Source organism: Pyrgilauda ruficollis, unplaced genomic scaffold (assembly GCF_017590135.1).
Source record: "Pyrgilauda ruficollis isolate IOZ18807 unplaced genomic scaffold, ASM1759013v1 scaffold161, whole genome shotgun sequence".
In the NCBI taxonomy this organism is placed as follows: domain Eukaryota; kingdom Metazoa; phylum Chordata; class Aves; order Passeriformes; family Passeridae; genus Pyrgilauda; species Pyrgilauda ruficollis.
Window position 1 is genome coordinate 5,665 of NW_024514876.1, and position 21,903 is coordinate 27,567.

Genomic DNA, 21,903 nt, shown 5'->3' on the forward strand with positions numbered 1-21,903 from the left:
ATACAACGTAATAACCATATTCCTACATTTGCTGGGTATATTCTGACCAGCATGTTCGGTTTCCCCCATATACTAAAAAGTTCCTGGTAAAGTTAGATCTCTTGATGTAAACTGAACTTCTTTCTCTGATCTCTCCTGCTCTCTTCTGGCCAAAGTGGTTATTGTTCTCACAACACTTTCAAATTCATGAAATCCAGCAAATAGCAAAAGCAGGAGGAAAAAAAAAAAAAAAAAACCAAAAAAACAACCAATCAAAGAAACCACACAAACCCCACAAGAAGAGTTGCCCCTGCACATGCCACAAATTAAACTTCTCTGCTCTTCATTTTCATTCTGACCTTACCAGCAGGAACAGTTGGAAACTCTTGCTGAGTGATACAGAGGCTTTGGAAAGACCAGGATCAGGAAGCTGAAAGAGCTGAAAAACTGCATTTGAAGGCTCAAACTGCTTGTAACAGAAGAAATGGAGTAGAATAAAAACTGCATTTGAAGGCTCAAACTGCAGCAGGAATGCAGCTGGAAGTGATTTGTAAGAGAAGAAATGGAGTAGAACACAGGCAGCACTTGCAGCACTGCTTTCAAAATTCCTCAGTATTTCTAAAAGAGTTTTAAACAACAAGCTATTCAAGAAACTTGGTGCTCAAAATTTACTGGGCTGGAGGAAAGATGTCTTGATGGCGTTAAGGAATGGGTTTGTGCCCCGAGAAGCTGTTACACCTAAGTCAGGTCTCCCAAAGGTGTAGATGGGATGCCTGGCTAAGCAAGCAGCAAGTCTGAACCAGCAAGGAATGCAGCCCAAGCTTTCTGGCTTCAGGCAATGAAGAGGCTGATAAGAAAATGAGGGAATGCAAGTGCCAGAGTGCCTGGTGCTCTGGGATAAGGATATTGTGAGGAAGCTGTTTCCTGCAGCTGAGGTGCCCTCAGGAGCTCCAGTCCTTGGATGTCTGCCAAGGGGTTTCTTACTGGGGCTTCTCACATCGAGTTCTGCCTTTTTCTGCCAACAGGTGAGTCTGTTTGCATGGCACAAACCTGTGGATATGATACTTAATGATAATTGAATCCATCTGGGAATTCAGGGGGCTGTGCTTTGGAGCTGTCTTCTTTAGGCATCCCAATACCAAGAGTGTGCTTTGAACAGCTACAAGGGGTTTAATGGAGCAGCCAACGAGGGGAGGGTGGGGCTCAAAGGACAGCCTCAGACATGGTCACTTGCTCTGGGAAAACCCAAATTATCTTTTGGTGGGTCATTCACTCTATAAATCAGGACACAGCCATTAAATCCCTTAAATATTGTTCTGCAGCAAAGTGGTGCAGGGACTTGGAAGAGGATGGAATTATTTAAATACACAGAACAGGCCTGTTCTTGTCTTTAAATTAATTTGAATTAATAAAGGTTTTTCTATCTATTTTATAGAAATATATAAAGTTTTCCAATTATATATGTTATAGTAGCATCAATGGGAGAGTTCCCATTTGTTGAGCAAGTTTTTGTATTTGGAATTCTGGGTGAGATATTTAAAACTCTGCAGTGATGTGATCTGCTGCTTTTCAGCTCTTTTTCCTTCCTCATCTCAGCCAGCTTTTAGCTGAAAATATTGGTAGGGATTGCACATAGGGGATGGCTTGGAAAGGTAATGAATTTGTATAGAAATCATTTCTGCATGGGCAGGCAAAAAGGTTTCCCATCACTTAATTTGTAATTTGAATAATAATCATTCCTCCCTCCCTTTACTTCCTTTCTTGCTGTGCTGTACATTAATTTTGGGAAAGGCACTTGGGAAAATTCCAAATGCCAGTTGTGCTGTGGCTGACCTACAGAGAAAAACTCACCTGGACATGGTGAGAAGGAATTATTTTGTGAAGTGCTAGTCCACTGACACTGGGAGTTACTGCTGAGCAGGAACCACAAACACTTCAATTTAGCTACAATAACCCTGAATAAAGACAAAATCCTGGCTGTTCTTGCCAAACAAGAAGAAAATATAATCAATTTCTGGTTCTAATTGTTTCTTTTTTCTTATTTGCTGCAAGTAAATGTACTTTGAGGCTGCTTGACTGGAGTGGAAATGATGGACTGAGCTGTTCTGGAAGGAATGTCCAGATTTTTTTTCAGCAGATCCTGAATATCCATGCAGAATGTTTTTCTTTTGTATAGAGTGGGACACAGAAAGAGCAATTGCATTGCTGGGAAAAGTAAAAGTTTTGAATAATTGTTCTATTTGTTCTACGGAAAAGCTGCATGTATTCAGTTATTTTAGAAACCAGCACAGAATTATTGATTTCATCACAATCATGTCAGTTAGCATGATAGTTGCCACACCAAGAAAAGAGTGGCTGGTTTTAGAGCTGCTGATATTTTCATGGCTTTAAATATTTAATCCCTGAGTATAATTCTAAAATCACTTTAGAACAAACATGATCATTACTTCTATGTGATAAGAAATAGTTAAAAATCATAATGCACAATGGAAATAGCTTAAATTTCATGAGAGGAGGGAGGAGGAGTTTTTGTAAAGGGTGGAGCTGCTGTGGGCATGCTCATTGAGACGCTCCAGTTTGTGTCTGGATTTCGGCTGACTGTGGTTTCAGGTGAGCTGCTCCTCTTTGGCTGCAGGAATGAGGGGATGATATTTCCATTTGCTCCCATTTACAGTTCCAAAATGGGGAAAAAATTACAAAAGCACAAATCATTTCCCTGCCAACTACAGTTTGGGGAAGTAAGATATCAGTAAAATTAAGATAATTCCTTATCTTAATATCTGACTATCTTAATTAAGATAAACAGATATTTATGCATTTGCAGTGTTTTTCCCACTCTCTCTTACCCAGCTGCATTTTCTGTTATGAATAGTATCTCTGGGGAGATGTCTCACTGCTATATTAGACTAAAGCTTTGAAAGCAGTTGCTGTAATTAGAATTTTACTGATTATCTTAATTCCTTAATATCTGTTTATCTTAATTAAGATAGTCAGATATTAAGATAAGGAATTAAGATAAACAGATATGAAGATGAAGGAATTAAGATAATCAGTAAAATTCTAATTACAGCAACTGCTTTCAAAGCTTTAGTCTAATATAGCAATGAGGCATCTTCCCAGAGATATCATTCAGAAGAGAAAATGCAGCTGAGTAAGGAAGAGAGGAAACAAACCTGCAAATGGATAGATATAAGCAAATTATATCACATTATTGCCTGTGCATTTAGATGAACTTAATACACAGAGATGGCCATTTAAATTTAATTTTTATTACTTCATTTTACTTTAAATTTTTATTAATTTTAAAATGCCTTTTTATTTTTATTATTTACATTTTATTTTGATTCAAGGCAACTTAACTTTTGAAGGTCAGTAACACCTGAGATCCTTGCTAATAAATCAGATGTTTTCAGTTTGATGTCATTCTGCAAATTCAGTCCTGTTTCTGGCTGGACAAACTGGTTGTGGTTGCCAGTCCAGTGTTCCATGAGAAAGGGTTGGGAAGTTGCAGCCTGTTCAGAGACAGAGACACCATGCAGAATTGTTTGTCCTGTGTGGAAGGGTTTGAGGTTACATTTGAGAAAGGAAAATTTGGATTAAAGTCCTACAATGCTTTTTTTTCCTGCACATCAGCAATTTGAAAAAAAAGATCTAGAAGCAGTGCATGAGGTGAAAAATGAATGACATGCATCAGTCTGCTTTGCTTTGCTTCTTTTTAAACTTAATTATTTTACAAATCTTTCTATGGTACTGAAAACACTTGTGGCAAATACCAGCTTTACTTTTTGTCAGGGGATTATATCTCACACTAAAACCCACTCAGCATAAGAACTTCTGAATTTGCTTGGGGTTTTTTTGGTCTACAAGCTTGTTTCTCCTTAAATATGAGGAATACACAGACTGAGTCCAAATGTGGGACAACATCTCCATGAAATCTCTTGATTTCCAGCTATACTAGACAGGAGAAAATCAGTTTTTGTCCTCAGTAAGTCATCAGCAGTAACCCAGTGTCCCTGAAGCCGAAGTGACCCATTTACTGCTTTCAGCACAGGTTAGTGGGTTTTCTCTCAGCAGCACTAGAGCAGCCCCTACAGCCCCATTGGGTGAAAAACATGTGTTTTTTATAGTTTTATAGTGAAATTCTAATGGAGAATTCTGAAAAAGAAAGTGTTGGAGCAGAAGCATGTGGTTGTCTCAAACAGCAGCTCTGCATGGAGTTAATTAGAAGTGCCTTAAAGAAAAGGGTGTTTGACGCCAGGCTGAAACAAGTGATTCTTCATCTTCGAGTTGTGAGAACTCAGCAAGTTTTGGGTTCAGGTTTTTGCAAAATTTCATTAATTTTTTGAAGTTTCTTACAGTTGTGATATACCAGTTTTGAGAAAATAATTTTTAGTCAATGAAGAGCTTAATAATAAAGTGAAGGAATTCTGAAGAACAGCAAAGAACCTGATTATTCCAGAGCAGCTATGAACCAACAGTAAAAGGTTCCTGGAATTGTGAGGCTTCCAGAGATTTTTAAATCAGAATTCAGACTGGCATTTTGAGGTGGTCTTGTGATAACTTCCACAGCAGTGGGAATGTTGGAAATGGCAATGCACTCAGCTTTGGGACAAGGACTGATCTGAGGGTAAATCCAAGTGAATATAATAAAAAAGGAATAAGGAAAAAACAATGTGAAGGAAAAATAATTTTCTGAGTGAATTCCACTCTTCTGTTTGCATGTAAGTTGTCAGAGTTACCAGTGTGTAGCTGATCTTGTGTAGGCTAGAAAAAGAAAAATTGAATTTGGGGGCTGCAATGCCAGTTTCTAGAAATCTCTGTGCATCTGTTGGAATGCAGATAGAGGCAGAAATAGAGGAGTTGCTCTTTAGATTGTCTGTCTATAATTTTAGATATACAAGAGTATTATAGAAATGTTTGTGGTTTTGTTGTTGTTTGGTTTGGTTGGTTTTGGGGTTTAGTCTTGTGTCATTGTTTGAGTTTGGGGCTTTTTTCCCCCCAAAACTGGAAATGTGAGAACAAAGGCAAATTCACAACTTAGAGAGGAATAAATCCTAAGGCTTCATCATCATTTTGGTGCTGTTCAGGGGATGGGGACACTTGGATGAGGAGTTTGGATAGTTTTGATGTGAAATGCCTGACGTTGCAGGCTGGTGTAAGCTGGGGTAAGATAAGCACTAACTGAGGTGAATGTACAAAGTGCTGTAGGAAAATTTCACTCCTGTCTTGCTTTTCCTTGTTCATCTTGGTCACAGTTAATTATTCTGATTTCTACAGTTGCTGCTGTCACAGGAGGATGGGCCAAAATCTGTGATAGATATGAGTTGGGCTAGTGAAAAAGGATCCCACAGCTCTGGGATTCACGGTATGGAATTGTCATGAGGATTTTTTCAAGCATTTCAATCACAGAATGGTTTGGGTTGGAAGGGACCTTAAAGACCACCTCACTCCAACCCCCTTCTCCAGACCTCATCACCTTCCCTAGATCAGGTTTTGACCTAGAAAGCTTGAGAAAAAACACCCTGAGAGATCTATGAGTGCACATCAAAGTTGAAAATCTCCTTTCACTCAGAAGCTGCTGGCAGCAGTTTTGGTAAAGCTCTTTGTCACAGTGAAACTCCGGAGGTAGCTACAACAAGCTGACTTTTGGAAAGGGGACAAAACTCTCTGTTTATCCAAGTAAGTGCCAGAAATTTATCAAAAACTGAACTTTATAATACTGTCCCGGTTTGAAAAGACAGGTATCTGTTTAAGGAAGGCAGGAGCCTCTCTTGAAATGGAAAATGTAAATTCCTTCTTTCAGAATTATTATAATTTTGAAATTCAAAGGCTTTCAGGTGAAGATATGGGAATAGGGATAGCAGTTTTTTATTAGGAAAACTAAAAATACAAGTGAACTAATACAAACAACCAACAACAACAAAAAAAACCTCTTCTGACAGTCAGAATACAACTTGACAACCTGTGGGTCAGGGTGGTGGTGGTAGTCTTCTTGGAGTGCCAGGTGTGGTTCTGCTGGAGTAGGGATTCTGGAGAAGGATGGAGTTTTCCTCTGAAGCTCCAGGGATGTTGTAGATGGGTCTGGTCTTTTTTTGGGAATTTAGTGGAGAAGAAAGCTGCTCCTCTGAGTGCAGTGGGAAAAGGCTGTTTCTGTGTTCTAAATCTCAGATTATATCCAAGTAGGAATATTTGGCTCTTCTCTTTGGGTGCAGCATCTCCCAGTGGGATGATGGAATTTTATCAGCCATGCTGGGGCACTCAATGACCCATTAACAGAAAATAATTAATAATTAATGACCCATTAATCAAAGATATCTCCTAGAGGGAGGTTTGGTTGTGGAAGAGATAAAATAAACTGCTTAATTAACAGAAGACAACTGCCCCACCCCTAACAGATGGGAAAGAGAATACCCCCAAACCATATTTTACAACCCAGGAGAAATACTGAGATGAGCTTTGGCCCTGGCAGTGTTCAAGGCCAGGTCGGATGGGCCTTGAACAACCTGGTGTGGTGAGTGATATCCCTGCCCATGGCAGGGGCTTGGAGTGAGATGGCCTTTAAGGTCCATTTCAACCCAAACCATGCTATATGTCTGTGATTCAGGGGGTTAAAGATAATTTTTTCCCTAAATGACAATCTTTCCAATACCAGGAGTTAGTGGATGTGTCAGCTTTCAGATACAGAATAAGTGATATTCATCTTGAAACTGTCAGGCTTGTGAGTCCAGGTTACTCCCTCTCATGCAAAATATTCAAGGTCAAATCTGCCATCCCAAGGGGATTTGGCTTTCATCTTCCTCAGTGCTTTTTAAGTTGGTTTTTTTTTCAGAGTTAATATCCCCAAGGTGAGAACTGTACTTGAAAACTGTCCATGTTTTCTTGTTGGTTACAAGGGACGCTGGGACTGTAGTAAATTTAGACAGCTCACATGTATAGGATGTTTCTGGTCTCTCAAGATCCTCATTTACCTCAACATGTGCTTCAGAGGGTCAGGTTTTTTTCAAATCAAGGTTTTTACAAGTTTTACCTTTAGAAATTGAAAAATGCATTTAATAACTACTCCTTTTTTAATAAGTAGGGAGAAAGTCTGTCATGGATCTGAAGTTTCCATGGTCAGGATTTTGTAAAGGTTTGCCAAGGTGTGACTTTGGAGGTGAAAATCAAGGGCTTACATGTGAATGAATAATGGGCATAAAAGTAAAGCCAGAAAGAATCATGACAGGCTGTAGGAAGGAGATTTATGTGGTTCTGAGGATTGCAGGCAGGTAAATCTGGGCAAAGATGTCCAGTACTAGTTCCCTATGGGGTTTAACTGATGATTTGGGAACTTTCTTATTCTGAGTATCCAGAATTTGAAGTGGGGAATGCTATGTGAATACTTACATTTCAATTTTCCAAGAAATTTGATGTTTAATTTATATCTAACATAGGCTTTAAAATCACTGGGATAGCAAAAGCTGTGAAGAATTTTTGCATGACCTTGATCACTGAAATCTATTGATGGAAATTTTCTGTAGTGTCTTTATCTTCCAACAATTTTTAGTTTAGAAAATATCAGTATACATGTATTTTCATCCCCAGGTAGACTATTAGACTATCAGTAGAATCAGGTAAGAACTTAGTGGTTTTAGAAATACCCAACTTTCATTTATCTGCAGGTGAAATAAGTGCAAAGCAGCTTTCATTTCAACTGCAGTGGCTCAGTGTTTTGGATGAGAATATTCCTGCCTGTGAGGTTGGATGTGGCACAAGCCTTTAACAGAAGGAGAAGCAATTTGCTGCAATGTGCTTTGGCAATGTTCACAGGGAGCAACTTCTTTAAATTTTAAGCCAGATATACTTGTCAGCAAATGAGGTAGAAACCCAAAAGAAACTGAGTTCATTAAGGTTTTTATTACTGCACACATCATTATTCTGAGCTCTCCCTGCAACTGGTAATTCACCTTCACAAATGGAAATAAGCTGTTGGGGAAAAAATGTTGGGTTTTTTCCCTCATGAAGGATTTCCTTGTAATTGTTTTTATGGCTGAAAGTAGACATACAGTTAAGACGGAGTGATAATTACTCTTTGGTGAAAAAAAAAATCAGTTTCCAGTTTAAAGAAGAAAGAAGATGAAGGGGTGCATACAATTAGGTGTAACAGGTTGATGGTGGTGTCTCCAGTTAAGCCACGAGTCTTATTCCATAATAAACTATGGATATTATAATTTACCACTCCCAATTTTGTTTAGTTGGCTTCTCTTCTAGGAAAGGAGGAGTTAAAAAGGCAAATATATTTCTTTGGATGGTTTTTGCAAAGCACTTTCTGGCTGTGTGAGCACAGGAAATACTGGGAAATTAACTTTTGGACAAGGAACAAGAATTATTGTAAAACCAAGTAAGTGAAGACGGATAATTTAATAATTACACTTCTGTGTTATTTTTTTCTAAATATTTAATCTGTTTGAAGGCTTAGGAAATCTTACCTCTGTTCTGGTGAGTCCATAAGATTGAAAACCTTTTCATTATTGATTTTTCTTAACCCTTCTCCAATGTACTGCTACCAGGGCAGTGACATGGAAAGATTCAGACAAACCTTTTTTGTTCTTTTATAATCAATATCTTGTCACCATAATGGTTGCAGAGAAATCTTGCAATACTAAATACTGTCTTTTTGTACCTATGAAATACCTTAAATGGGGAAAAAAGAAGTGAAATAGAAGACTTGTTTGCTTTTACAGACCCAAAATACTTACTAAAGTGAGCAGAAAAGTATTAAATACTGCCATGTATGATAAGGTTTAGTTTAGCAAAATTTTCAGCAGCAGAAATTAATTGCTGTGGATACCATCACCAGCAGAGCAAGACACTTTGCTTCACACTGGCTTCCCCAGTGGAACAGATTTCACAGAACCTGCTCAGTTCATCTGCAGTGGTTTCTGTAAAGATCCCTGTCACCGTGTGTCTGCTGGTGACAGGAAGGTCACTTTTGGTGGAGGAACTCATCTGATTGTGCTTCCAAGTAAGTCTTCCAGGAAAAGCAGTGTTTCAGCATTTGTTTTCACTCAAAAATGGTGTTTTGTCGCATCCCAGCACCAGTGAGAGCCCGTGCTGTGCTGCTCCTGAGTGCTCAGCAGGGCTGGGTGCAGAAATGTTCTTGGGCTCTGCTCCAGGATCTTCTCCCAGACCCAGCTGGAATGATGAATTCAGATTCCTCCTACAGCCTCACAGTACAAACAGACAGGGTAACTGCAAGTGCCTGTCCAATTCTGTTCTGCCCTTGCAATTTCTATTCCTTTATAACTCCTTGTTATAAAAGAGTTTGTATTCAAGTCTCCAGAGCTGGGTTTTCACAATATTTCACAATATTTCAAGTGCACAGACTTTTTTAGGCGCTAGGACACATTTCCTACCCATTCACAGGTTTTGGCAGTGCTAGTTCAAAACTGCTGCATTGTTTGGGCAAGTTCAACAATCAATATGTAATTGGAAGTCATTAGACTTCCAATCTGAAATTAAATTTAAATTTAAGTTAAAAGTCATCTCGTTCTACTAGGCTGAATGACTTTGATGCCCATTGAATATCTGGGATCAAATGGGTGCTTGGGAGGCAGATACACCTGAGAAACAGAAATCAGTAAAGTAAAATGAACTTTCTTTTCACTTTGTAGAAAAGAATCCGAACAAACCTTTATTCATATAAAAATCTCCAAATTGCAGTCAAAATTTAAATACATAAAATACATGGGGAGGAAAGGAAGAAAACCAATCCAGACAGCATTTCCCATAAATTTTTTATATACATCTGATTGGTTGATTCTGGGTTTTTTCCCATTTTGAACTGTGAAAGGCACAACTTTTTCTTTATAGGCAGGTCCTGTGTCTCAGAGCATGCTTTTAGCTGAGTTCAAGCTTCAGAGATGACTTTTATAGAGAACTCTCAGACAGTGCCACTGCAGGAGGGAGAAAGATGATGTTTGGACAGGGGACACAGGTAGTTGTGACAACAAGTGTAGTCTGGTTAAGGAAGCAGCTTTTTTCATCTGTTTACCTTCCTACTCTGCCAGATATTTTGCAAATGTACTCAGCCCAAATTACTGTTCCATCGTGCAGATCCACAGAGTGTAATTCTTCTTCTTTGGTCATGATCTCAAATACTGCAGCAGTCTTACACTTGGGCTTCCTGACCGTGTTCTGTAGAGATCAGGCTAAATATCTCAGTAACTCCCCCATTCCTGACTTGTGATCAGAAAAGTGTTTCTGTCAGATTTTGCCTTGGATTTACAGGTGAGAAACTGCGGTTTTGCTGAATTCTGTGATAAGCATTTCTCTTTTGCAAAGGTCAGGAAATACGGAAGGAGGGGGGAATGCTGGTAATGAAAAGTGGTATGTAGAAAATGACAGGAGGAAAGCCAAGACTCACCCAAGTGAGCACCACAATGTGTAGGTTAATTCAGCTAGAGACCAGTTTTTATCTGGATCTTTTTCAGGAAGCAGTGAGTGATGTGTGCTTGGATTGTGTGCAGGAAGGAGAACTACATGGGGTTGCATTCAGATCATCATGACTGTATTTCTGAAAAACTCCCATAAGCAATTCATCCACTTAAACATGTGTGGAACAACTCAGGATATGCAAGGAAGAGCTGAAATGGGCATATCTATCACAGAAACTCATTAGGAGGATGGTTCATTATCCAACTGCAAGGGCAAGTTCTCTTTCTCATCTTTATATTTCTGTGAGCACATGTCTGAATTCTTAGTGAGGAACAAGGAATGGAGGCTTGCAGTAAGGCTGGAAGTGTTTTCCTGTCCAGATAGATTACAGATTTGAAATATTTTATTGAGATGCCAAATATATGCCTAGATTTTCTTTGCCAGGTTCAATAAGGAGATTATCTGAGTTCACTCCTGTCCAGAAACCATCACAGAGCAGGAGTTTTCCTGGCTTGTGTGTATTTGCAGAACAGGAAGGGTTTTTGCAAAGGGATTGAATGGTGTGTGAATTCAGGAAACTTTGCAAAGTTGCAGTTTGGCAAAGGAACGAGGCTCAGTGTTAAACCAAGTAAGTGCATGGTCTGAACAAGAGTATTTTGAGAAGTACTGGAGAATCAGATGTTTGAAATCAGTAATGTGTAATTACCCTGGGAGAGGAAGGGGAATCTCCTCCCATATCTGCTGCCTCTGGGGCTGAAATGAGAGTGTGGCTGGAACATTTAGTGGAAACAGAGCAGCAAGAAGAAGTCTGGGGTTTTTTTTGTAAGGTCTGAGAGTTCATGCAGAGTTCTATTATGAGAGGAGTCCTTCCAGGAATTACAGTAAGTTTCTAGTCACACAAAGGATGCAAGGACAAAATCATGTAAAATCATGTAAATCAGTGTGGAGTACCAGACAGATGACAAATCTTTCACCAAACTGCAGAGCTGTCTCAATTCTCAAGTTGCTTGATCTTCATGGTATTTCTTGGTAGAAGGAGATACTGCAGACAGTGTAAAAGAATGATTTTCCTTGGGCTTTTCACATTTATCCCTTTTGAAGAGCACCACAAGGTCTCTTCATATGTGGAATTACATGTGCAGGAAAGGAGAAGATTGCTCTTCAGAGAATGGCAAGTCTCTGTCCTGTAAAAAAAGTGATTTAATATGTGTTAACAGCTATAGAAAAGCCTGCAGAAGTTCTGCTAATATGAAATGCTGAGCCAGGTGTACTTGCCAGATATTGTCCCCAGTCACATCTTCCCCTGCAAAACCACTCAGAACTGGGGAGTGCAGAGCTTCTGGGAATGTCTGTCTTTTCAAAGCACAGCTTTCAAAATAAATGGATTTATTGGATAAATAAATCCATTTATTTCAAAATAAGTGGATAAATAAATCCAGTATCTGTTATTTATTTATTGGACAAATAAATCCATTATTTCAAAATAAACGGATTTTCAGCTCCAGGATTTCTGCAGAAATCTTAGTTGTTTCCTGGCTATGCCAAAGCCTCCCACAATCAGGGCTCTTAATAATTCTTAACCTGTAAAAAGTATTGGCACAAAACCTGCAAAGGGGCAGAGAAGAGGCACCCCAGTCTTCATTTTTTGGGGATTCCTAACAGTCATTTTGCACACAGAGTTTTATTTTGGTGACAAATAGAGTCTGCTGCCCTGGAAGCTGAAGTGTGCAGAGGAGCTTGGGGGTTTTTGTAAAGGAGTTTTTGGCTGTGTGTACTCAGGAGGTGCAAACAGACTGACCTTTGGAAGTGGAACAAGGCTGCTGGTAAAGCCCAGTAGGTATCTCCTCACCAAGGACACACTGCATTTTTAGGTTTTTTATCAGGAGATCTTCCTTAGGATGCAGAGGGAAAAGCTTCTTTATAACTTGAAGGAAAGAGGGCATGGGGGAGGAGAGCACATTCTGAACAATTAGCTTCTAACTGCTTTGCCAGGTTGCTGTGAGTGGAGCAGCTCTGAACTGCTGCCGTGCTGAAAATCAGTGAATGTGTTTGTGTTGTGGAGCACCTCAGCTGGAGGAACCTCCTGGGGAATGTATTTGAGATTAACACACATGAATAGCCTTTGTTTGCTGAGAAGATCTGATAGAGCTGCTTTCTGGGACCTGGGTTTGCACCCTTTACTGGATTTCTTGTCAACTAAACAAACAGGAGAAATTAGGACCTTAGACTGGTTTTCTCTGGGTGTTTCTGTTTAATTTTTCTTTGCTTCTTTCTCTAATGGGTCTGGTCCCTTGGTTAACTTCTGAGCTTGACTAGCTAGCTGATGTGTCTGACTCCTTCTTTAGACCATGAGAAGTTTTAGAAACAGCTCTGTTAGTTGTTTTAAAAAGTGGTGGAAATTTCATCCCCTTCTGAAATGTCTAACACTGTGTTCTGGCTGTTGGAGGCTGAGGCTTTTCGGCTTTGCCATTTTTGTATAAAGGTTGATTACTGTGAGATAACTGAGTCTTCCTGGAAACTCACCTTTGGGAGAGGCACAAAACTAATTCTGAAATCAGGTACATCTAAAACCAAATAGTTGTTTCATATTATAAGGGCAATGCTGATATTCTGCTCTCTCCTAAGCATTACAAAAATTGTCCAAGAACTTCAACTGCATTATGCTAGTAGGGTTTGGATTTGTCCTGCTTTCAGAATTGTTTCTGTCTGGAGAGATCAGAGGTATACAGCTGGCAAAGCATCCTAATTTAGATTTAAATGGATGTGACTATGGTGGCTTCTGTTTTGCCCTTGATCTCTTTTGGAAAACACATATATTTGTGTGGACCCAAAGCTGTGTGTGGTTTTTGTCAGTGAGTGTGTCACTGTGTGAATTCAGCATCTGGCTGGAAAGTGACCTTTGGAAGTGGGACACAACTGGTAGTGAAACCAGGTAGGTGGAAAACCTGAGGGGAGTTCAGGATAGGAAAGCCTAATTCCTCTTTCAAGGAAAGCATTGAAACAGCCATTTTAAATGGAATTAAAATTCCATTTTTCTTTCCTTCTGGGAGCAACTGAAGATCAGAGCTTGACCTTGCACAAGAGGAAAAAAAAAATTCATTATTAAGTTAAACATCTACTTGTGGGGTTGGATTTTTCTATGCCATAGGTGTCATTGAGAACTGTGACCTTTTTGAGTTGTTTTCTTCACTACTGCCTGTTCCCAGGAACCTCCCAGACCTGCAAACCTCTCCCCCTTCTTTTATTTCCATTGTCCAGAACCCAGGCAAGGTCCTCATTAATTCCCAGAGGCTGCAGTTCCTTCTCTGATGAGAAAACTGTCTTAGCCTTTGCTCTGTGTCTCCTACTTCGGGCTACAGAGAGGTTTCCATCCAGGTTTGCACTCCCTGACCAGAAAAAAAACCAAACCAAAACCAAAAAACAACAACAACAAAAAACCAAAAAAAAAAAAACTGGGCTGTAATGGAAAGAAGTTGGAACACGCAGGGAATTTTTAGTTTGGAGAATCAAGAAATGTGTTTTGTGCAGGAAGGTCCAGGAGGAGAGACCTGTTTTTAATGCTGATCTAATGCTGAAGCAGGAATTTTGCTGTGGGATTGCCTTGCATGAATGAAGGAGAAAACTTTCAGTCAGTGCCATCTCTGTCCAAACTGAATGAGACCATAAACTAGGAGAAATCTTTACAGGAAATGTAGTTAAAGTTGCCAAGGAGTTTACTTGGGTAGACTAAGTTAAAAGAGTCAAGTAGGACCTAATTAGGTCCTGGAGGAAAAAAAAAGGGTTTTTGCTTTGAAGGCAAACACTGTGTGAATAACTATGGAAACAAATTCACCTTTGGAAGTGGAGTGCAGCTGAGGGTAAAACCAAGTAAGGTTTAAACCAGTTTTTGCTCAATATTGTAGATAGAAAGAAGAAAGATGCAAAAAGTCGTACTAGTGGTATGAGCTTGTCATTGTCATTGCTAGAAATGAAGGGATGGGAATATTTTTAAATTAAGAATGATTTATTGCTTAGATAAACATTAATCTTAGAGGCTGAGAGATTTTAGAGGAGTAATTCTTTAGCTATAGTTCAAGAGTAGTCACAAGTATGTTCATTACAGGGTAATACAGAACTTCCTAAACCAATAGACAGTTGCCACAGAATTTATTTTACTTTTCTAACCTATTGCTTTTACTTGCTTTTGTTGTACTTTTATTTTATGGGCTTCTAACTCACATGCACACATTGCCTTCTATTATAACTTCTAAACTCTGAGTTTACTTTATACAATTACTTTACAATACTATAGACTCTTCACGATCTTAATACAGTTTCTCTCTTACTTCTTACAACTATAGAAATAGAAATTTATTATTTTTCTGCTTAACATCTGTGTGTTGTATTTTTACATCAATCTAAGCTTCTTCTAAGGCTGCAGATCAAATCCTTCAGTGTGTGTGGAAGTGTCTGTTTTTCTGAGTCCCACATGGGCTGAAGACAAGTCTACTAGAGAATGTCCTCAATTACCCTGTCAGTGATCTGTCCTTCCTTTCAGACACCCAGTGTGGGGCCCTGACCACGTTTTGTGCCATGGCCATGCCAGCAGGGTTGCTTTTCTCTCTCAGCTTGTGGATGAGCTTGTGCTCTGGCTGAGCTGAAAATTGCTGTGTGAGCTGTGGCACAGGCTCACACTGGCAGAGGGATACAGCCTCCAGTTTCCGCTGAGAAGTGCACCAATTTCTTGTTAACTCCTTCTACTTGGGACAAAACTGCCCCATGCCCAGTGAGATTTTCAGAATACCCTTGCTGGGATGGAGGTTCTTCAGTTATGGGGTTACATTTCTTCTTCTCCTTCGGAATTTCAAACAGGATTTGCATCCACAAATCCAAGAGTGCTCTTGACCCCACAGGCAATCATGGCAGTTCTTCCCTCCAGGCTCTGGCTGCATCCCCCTGGCATTCAGCCCTGTCTGCTGCTGACCAGTGCTGCCAGGAGCTGGGCAAGGTTTTTGTTAGGGCAGGAAATGCTGTGTGAACTCGGGATTAGGTGGTTATGTCCCTACCTTTGGCTCTGGAACCAGACTCACTGTGAGGCCACGTAAGTGCAGCACTGCTGCTGTGCTTTCTGTGCTTTCTGCTGGGTTGGAGCTGGTTCCTTGGGGGGCTGAGAGCAGCAGCCTGGCTGGGCTTTGCCCATCTCTGTGTGTCCCTAGCCAGGGGTGACTTTGCTTTCAGGGACTGTCCAAACCAAGGCTCCTTGCTCTGCCTGTGGCTGTGGGATGGCTTTGGGATGCACACAGTGGCCCCACGCTTGCTCCCATGGGCCCAGCTGCCCTGGCCAGGCTGTGCAGGGCCACTGCAGCCCAGGGAGGCACAGGATCCAGGACAAGGCTCTGTGTCCCCTCTGCTGCCCCTACAGCCTTGGTCATGGCTGGGCAAAGGCTGGGGCAGGGCTGGCTGGGCTTTTTGTTAGGGCAGGAAATGCTGTGTGACTTCAGGTTTTGGCTACGGCAAGCTGACCTTTGGCTCGGGGACCAGGCTGTCCATCCAGCCCAGTGAGTGAGCAGCTTTCTGTGTGTCCTTTGTCCAGAGTCCTTGGGTGTCCCCTGCAGAGTGTTGCACACACACTTGTTGTGTCTGAGGCACCTTTGTTAGGGGAGGGGGATTTCAGCTGTCACTGCATTTACTGCAGGTGATGCAGAGCAGTCTCTGAGATGGGAAGCTGCAGGAGACAGCCACTCCTTGAGCCCAGAGCATGAGCAGCAGCCTCTCCCCCAGGGGCTGGTCCTTGCAGCTCCAGCAGTGCCCCTGATGCTGCAATCAGATCCTGGCAGTTCTTCCCTCCAGGCTCTGGCTGCATCCCCCTGGCATTCAGCCCTGTCTGCTGCTGACCAGTGCTGCCAGGAGCTGGGAAGGTTTTTGTTAGGGCAGGTAATGCTGTGTGATTTTGGATCTGGCAACAACAGGCTGACCTTTGGCTCAGGGACCAGACTGTCCATCCAGCCCAGTGAGTGCTCAGCTTTTGTATTTGTGGGGTGCCCCGATGGAGGCAGGAATGATGAATCTGACTCCATGTTCTCAGAAGGCTAATTTATTATTTTATGATACTATATGATATTAAAACTATATTGAACTATACTAAAGAATACAGGAGGGTTACTTACAGAATGCTAAAAAGATAATAATGAAAACTCATTACTCTTTCCGGGGTCCTGTCACAGCCTGGCCCCAATTGGCAGTGAGACAAAACAACTCACACCAGAATGCAATGAAACAATCACCTGTGGGTAAACAATCTCTACCCACATTCCACATGAGCAAAACACAGGAGAAGCAAATGAGATAAGAATTGTTTTCCTTTTTCTCTGAGGCTTTTCAGCTTGCCAGGAGAAAAATCCTGGGCAAAGGGATGTTTCAGAGAACGTGAGTGCCACAAGCAGCTTTCTGGGGAAGCCTTGCCATGGCTGGGACTTGTCTCTCAAGGCTGCTCAAAATTCAGAAAGGCAAAGGGAGCTGCTGCTTTCCAGGCAGGAGCTGGGGAAGAAGATGTTGCCTGGTGCAGGGAATGGAGCCTGTTGTGTCAGGAAGCTTTGCTGGTGCCTGGATTTGCAGGAGCTTTGAGATCGAGTGCAGGGCTGGCAGAGGAGTTTTTGCAATGGAATGTGTCAGGGTGTAAATGTGGCAGCCAGAATCATTTTTGGCAAGGGGACGGTGCTTTCAGTCCTGCCAGGTGAGCAAGCCCTTGGCCTGGGAAGGGGAATTGCTGCATTTCTCTCTTGCTCTTGGTTGTTTGGAGGGGCACAGCTTTGGGAAGCACAATGTTTGCAGCCTTGCCATGGCCCAGGTGTCTCCTGGATTTGGGATTCCCACATGGCCCCTGCCCTCTGCTCTATTCCAGCATCCAGAGCCTTTTTCCAGGGACTCTGGCTGCAAAACAAAGCAAGACCCTCCATTTTCAGAAGGGTTCAAACTGTTTTTATTATATCATGCATGCTTCTTATATATACTTACAAAGCTCCTAAGTTTACACTTTACCCTTTGGTCACCAGAGACAAAGTGCTCATTGGAACACGCAGATGCAGGTTTCTCTTAATTATCATTCTGTCTTTCTTGGTTTCTATGTCAATGACCTTGGTAGGGAATTGTTTCAGGGTAAACATGGATCCTTTTCTCAGAATTCCCTCTGGCTCACAGAAATTACTGCAGAACCTCTCCCACATTCCTGCTCCTCTGCACCTTCAGATCATCCAGGGAGGTCAGGGGTGTGGGATGGAGACACAGAGGATTTGTGTTTGCCCAGCTCTGGCAGGGCTGGGCAGAGCCTGGGGCAGAGCTGCTGCTCTGGGGAGGCTCCTTGGGCTTTTTGTTAGGGCAGGAAATGCTGTGTGAACTCAGGCTTTAACAAGCTGACCTTTGGCTCTGGGACCAGACTCTCCATCCAGCCCAGTGAGTGCTCAGCTTTCCTGTGCCTCCTCTCTCCCAAATCCTTCCCTGTCCCCTGGGGCACCCTGTGCACTCTGCTGGTGTGTGAATGGCAGAGCAGACTGGGAGGAGAGCAGAGAGGCTCCTTCATTTATTGCTGCTGCTGTGAACCTTCAGCAGAGGTTCTGAGCTGCTGGAAATGCACAGAAACTCCCCCTTGCACAGGGACCTGCCCTTGGAACAAGGGCTCAGGAGAGGATTTTGCCTTCTCCTGGGTACCAGCAGTGCCTCTGAGCCTGTTCAGTCTGACAGCTGTGCAAGGGCTTTGTCCAAAGGCATTTGAGGGCTGACAGGGACATTTTGTGATTCATTGGGTCCAAAATGATGGTGTGCAGAGAAAGCCCTGTGGAAAGGGAGCTGTGCTTTCAGTGGGAACCCAGAGACAGCCAGTGGCTGGGGAAACTGGGGTGAAATGTTCAATGAAGTTCTTCTGGGTGTTGGAAAATGTGCCTGCATAATCATGCTTTGAATCCGTGCAAGGGATTGCACAAACTCAGGGGGAGCACAATTTGCTTTCCCTGGTTTAAAGCCGGTGGAATTGACCTTGCTTTTCTTTGGGGATTATTTTTTTTAAGATCCTTCAAAGATTTTAGCTAATTATTCTATGAGGGGGATGCTGTGCTGCAATGACTGCTCTAGACAGGCTTGAAAGGCTGCCTGGCTTCTGTCCTTTTCTGAAAATGCCAGCCTGCAGAGCAGCTGATGCAGCAGGAAAAGCTGGATGAGGCACTGAAACACCCAGAGCCCCAAATTTCCATGAAGCAAGTGCTGCATTTTTGGGTCTGCTCTCAGTGCCTGGGTGGGGCACACAATGGTTGTGGATTTGAGTGCTGGCCTCTGGGGTGGTTTTTGTTGGCTCCTTTCTCACTGTGTGAATGATTTCAACAAAGTCACCTTTGGGAAAGGGACAAAGCTGCTTGTGAAACCAAGTAAGAAACAGGTTTCTGTGGATTTCCCTCATTTATGGTGGGTGTAGGGGTTGAACAGCTGAAGGGCTCCTAGCCCCACGGAATCAGCTGGGTGGAATGCACCATTCTGACTGAAATTCCTGTCACCCTCCTTGGGCTGTCTGTGTCCCTGGAGTGTGGTGGTAGCTGCAGACATCCCTCAGGGCTCTCCAAGGGGCTCTGCTGGCACAGGGGTGATCTCAGCTCGGGCTCTGGGTGACCACTGCCAAAATGTCCCCTGTGTCCCCTCTGACTGTCCTTGTCAGCCTCACCACAGGCTTGTGTGCCCCTGGTAGCTGGGGCACACTGGGAATTTTTTGTTTCTTTTCTCTGCTAGGCTCGATAATACATGTGTAAGATGCTATTTCTTGTTTGGCCAAGTTGGTTTTTTATTTCTTATGATATTGTAGTCTCCTGGTTTTGAGTTTCATAGTAGTTCTCTCTAAGAATTTAAAAATGGAATTTTATCTCTCTCTCTACAAGGGCTTTTAAGGATAAACTGAGGGATTAAATGTATGAGATGGTATTTCTTGTTTGGAATTAGATGTTTATTAGTTCTTATTTATGTTGTAGTCTCACACCTGGCTGCTCCTGCAGGGCTCCAGGCCCTGGTGGGCAGCTCTGGGTGAGGCTGGAGTGTGGGGCAGGATGGCCCAGCTCAGCAATTGCTGCTTTCCCTTCCTTGCACTGCTTCATTAACCTCTGTGGGAGAGCCAAATGTGCCTGCCAGGGCTGGGCAGAGCCTGGGGCAGAGCTGCTGCTCTGGGGAGGCTCCTTGGGCTTTTTGTTAGGGCAGGAAATGCTGTGTGACTTCAGGCTACGGCAAGCTGACCTTTGGCTCGGGGACCAGGCTGTCCATCCAGCCCAGTGAGTGAGCAGCTTTCTGTGTGTCCTTTGTCCAGAGTCCTTGGGTGTCCCCTGCAGAGTGTTGCACACACACTTGTTGTGTCTGAGGCACCTTTGTTAGGGGAGGGGGATTTCAGCTGTCACTGCATTTACTGCAGGTGATGCAGAGCAGTCTCTGAGATGGGAAGCTGCAGGAGACAGCCACTCCTTGAGCCCAGAGCATGAGCAGCAGCCTCTCCGCCAGGGGCTGGTCCTTGGCAGTTCTTCCCTCCAGGCTCTGGCTGCATCCCCCTGGCATTCAGCCCTGTCTGCTGCTGACCAGTGCTGCCAGGAGCTGGGAAGGTTTTTGTTAGGGCAGGAAATGCTGTGTGAATTCAGGCTTTAACAAGCTGACCTTTGGCTCGGGGACCAGACTCTCCATGCAGCCCAGTGAGTGCTCAGCTTTTGTATTTGTGGGGTGCCCCGATGGAGGCAGGAATGATGAATCTGACTCCATGTTCTCAGAAGGCTAATTTATTATTTTATGATACTATATGATATTAAAACTATATTGAACTATACTAAAGAATACAGGAGGGTTACTTACAGAATGCTAAAAAGATAATAATGAAAACTCATTACTCTTTCCGGGGTCCTGTCACAGCCTGGCCCCAATTGGCAGTGAGACAAAACAACTCACACCAGAATGCAATGAAACAATCACCTCTGGGTAAACAATCTCTACCCACATTCCACATGAGCAAAACACAGGAGAAGCAAATGAGATAAGAATTGTTTTCCTTTTTCTCTGAGGCTTTTCAGCTTGCCAGGAGAAAAATCCTGGGCAAAGGGATGTTTCAGAGAACGTGAGTGCCACAAGCAGCTTTCTGGGGAAGCCTTGCCATGGCTGGGACTTGTCTCTCAAGGCTGCTCAAAATTGGCAAGAGCAAAGGGAGCTGCTGCTTTCCAGGCAGGAGCTGGGGAAGAAGATGTTGCCTGGTGCAGGGAATGGAGCCTGTTGTGTCAGGAAGCTTTGCTGGTGCCTGGATTTGCAGGAGCTTTGAGATCGAGTGCAGGGCTGGCAGAGGAGTTTTTGCAATGGAATGTGTCAGGGTGTAAATGTGGCAGCCAGAATCATTTTTGGCAAGGGGACGGTGCTTTCAGTCCTGCCAGGTGAGCAAGCCCTTGGCCTGGGAAGGGGAATTGCTGCATTTCTCTCTTGCTCTTGGTTGTTTGGAGGGGCACAGCTTTGGGAAGCACAATGTTTGCAGCCCTGCCATGGCCCAGGTGTCTCCTGGATTTGGGATTCCCACATGGCCCCTGCCCTCTGCTCTATTCCAGCATCCAGAGCCTTTTTCCAGGGACTCTGGTGGCAATACTAAGCAACACACTCCATTTTCAGAAGGGTTCCAACTGTTTTTATTATATCATGCATGTTTTTTATGCATTCTTACAAAGCTCCTAAGTTTACACTTTACCCATTGGTCTCCAGAGACAAAGTGCTCATTGGAACAGGCAGATGCAGGTTTCTCTTAATTATCATTCTGTCTTTCTTGGTTTCTGTGTCAATGACCTTGGTAGGGAATTGTTTCAGGGGTAAACGTGGATCTTCTTCTCAGAATTCCCTCTGGCTCACAGAAATTACTGCAGAACCTCTCCCACATTCCTGCTCCTCTGCACCTTCAGATCATCCAGGGAGGTCAGGGGTGTGGGATGGAGACACAGAGGATTTGTGTTTGCCCAGCTCTGGCAGGGCTGGGCAGAGCCTGGGGCAGAGCTGCTGCTCTGGGGAGGCTCCTTGGGCTTTTTGTTAGGGCAGGAAATGCTGTGTGAATTCAGGTTCTAGCTACGGCAAGCTGACCTTTGGCTCGGGGACCAGGCTGTCCATCCAGCCCAGTGAGTGAGCAGCTTTCTGTGTGTCCTTTGTCCAGAGTCCTTGGGTGTCCCCTGCAGAGTGTTGCACACACACTTGTTGTGTCTGAGGCACCTTTGTTAGGGGAGGGGGATTTCAGCTGTCACTGCATTTACTGCAGGTGATGCAGAGCAGTCTCTGAGATGGGAAGCTGCAGGAGACAGCCACTCCTTGAGCCCAGAGCATGAGCAGCAGCCTCTCCCCCAGGGGCTGGTCCTTGCAGCTCCAGCAGTGCCCCTGATGCTGCAATCAGATCCTGGCAGTTCTTCCCTCCAGGCTCTGGCTGCATCCCCCTGGCATTCAGCCCTGTCTGCTGCTGACCATTGCTGCCAGGAGCTGGGCAAGGTTTTTGTTAGGGCAGGA

General features: G+C 43.1%; 1 gene segment (V, D, J or C); it reads left to right on the plus strand.

The window, feature by feature from the left end:
• The first annotated feature begins 495 nt into the window (after window positions 1–495).
• The window catches only part of LOC121351173, a 41,106-nt gene continuing 19,698 nt past the window's right edge, over window positions 496–21,903 (plus strand). Inside the window, 1 exon segment of the C gene segment in view lies at window positions 496–1,004. Coding sequence covers window positions 941–1,004 — 64 coding nt within the window.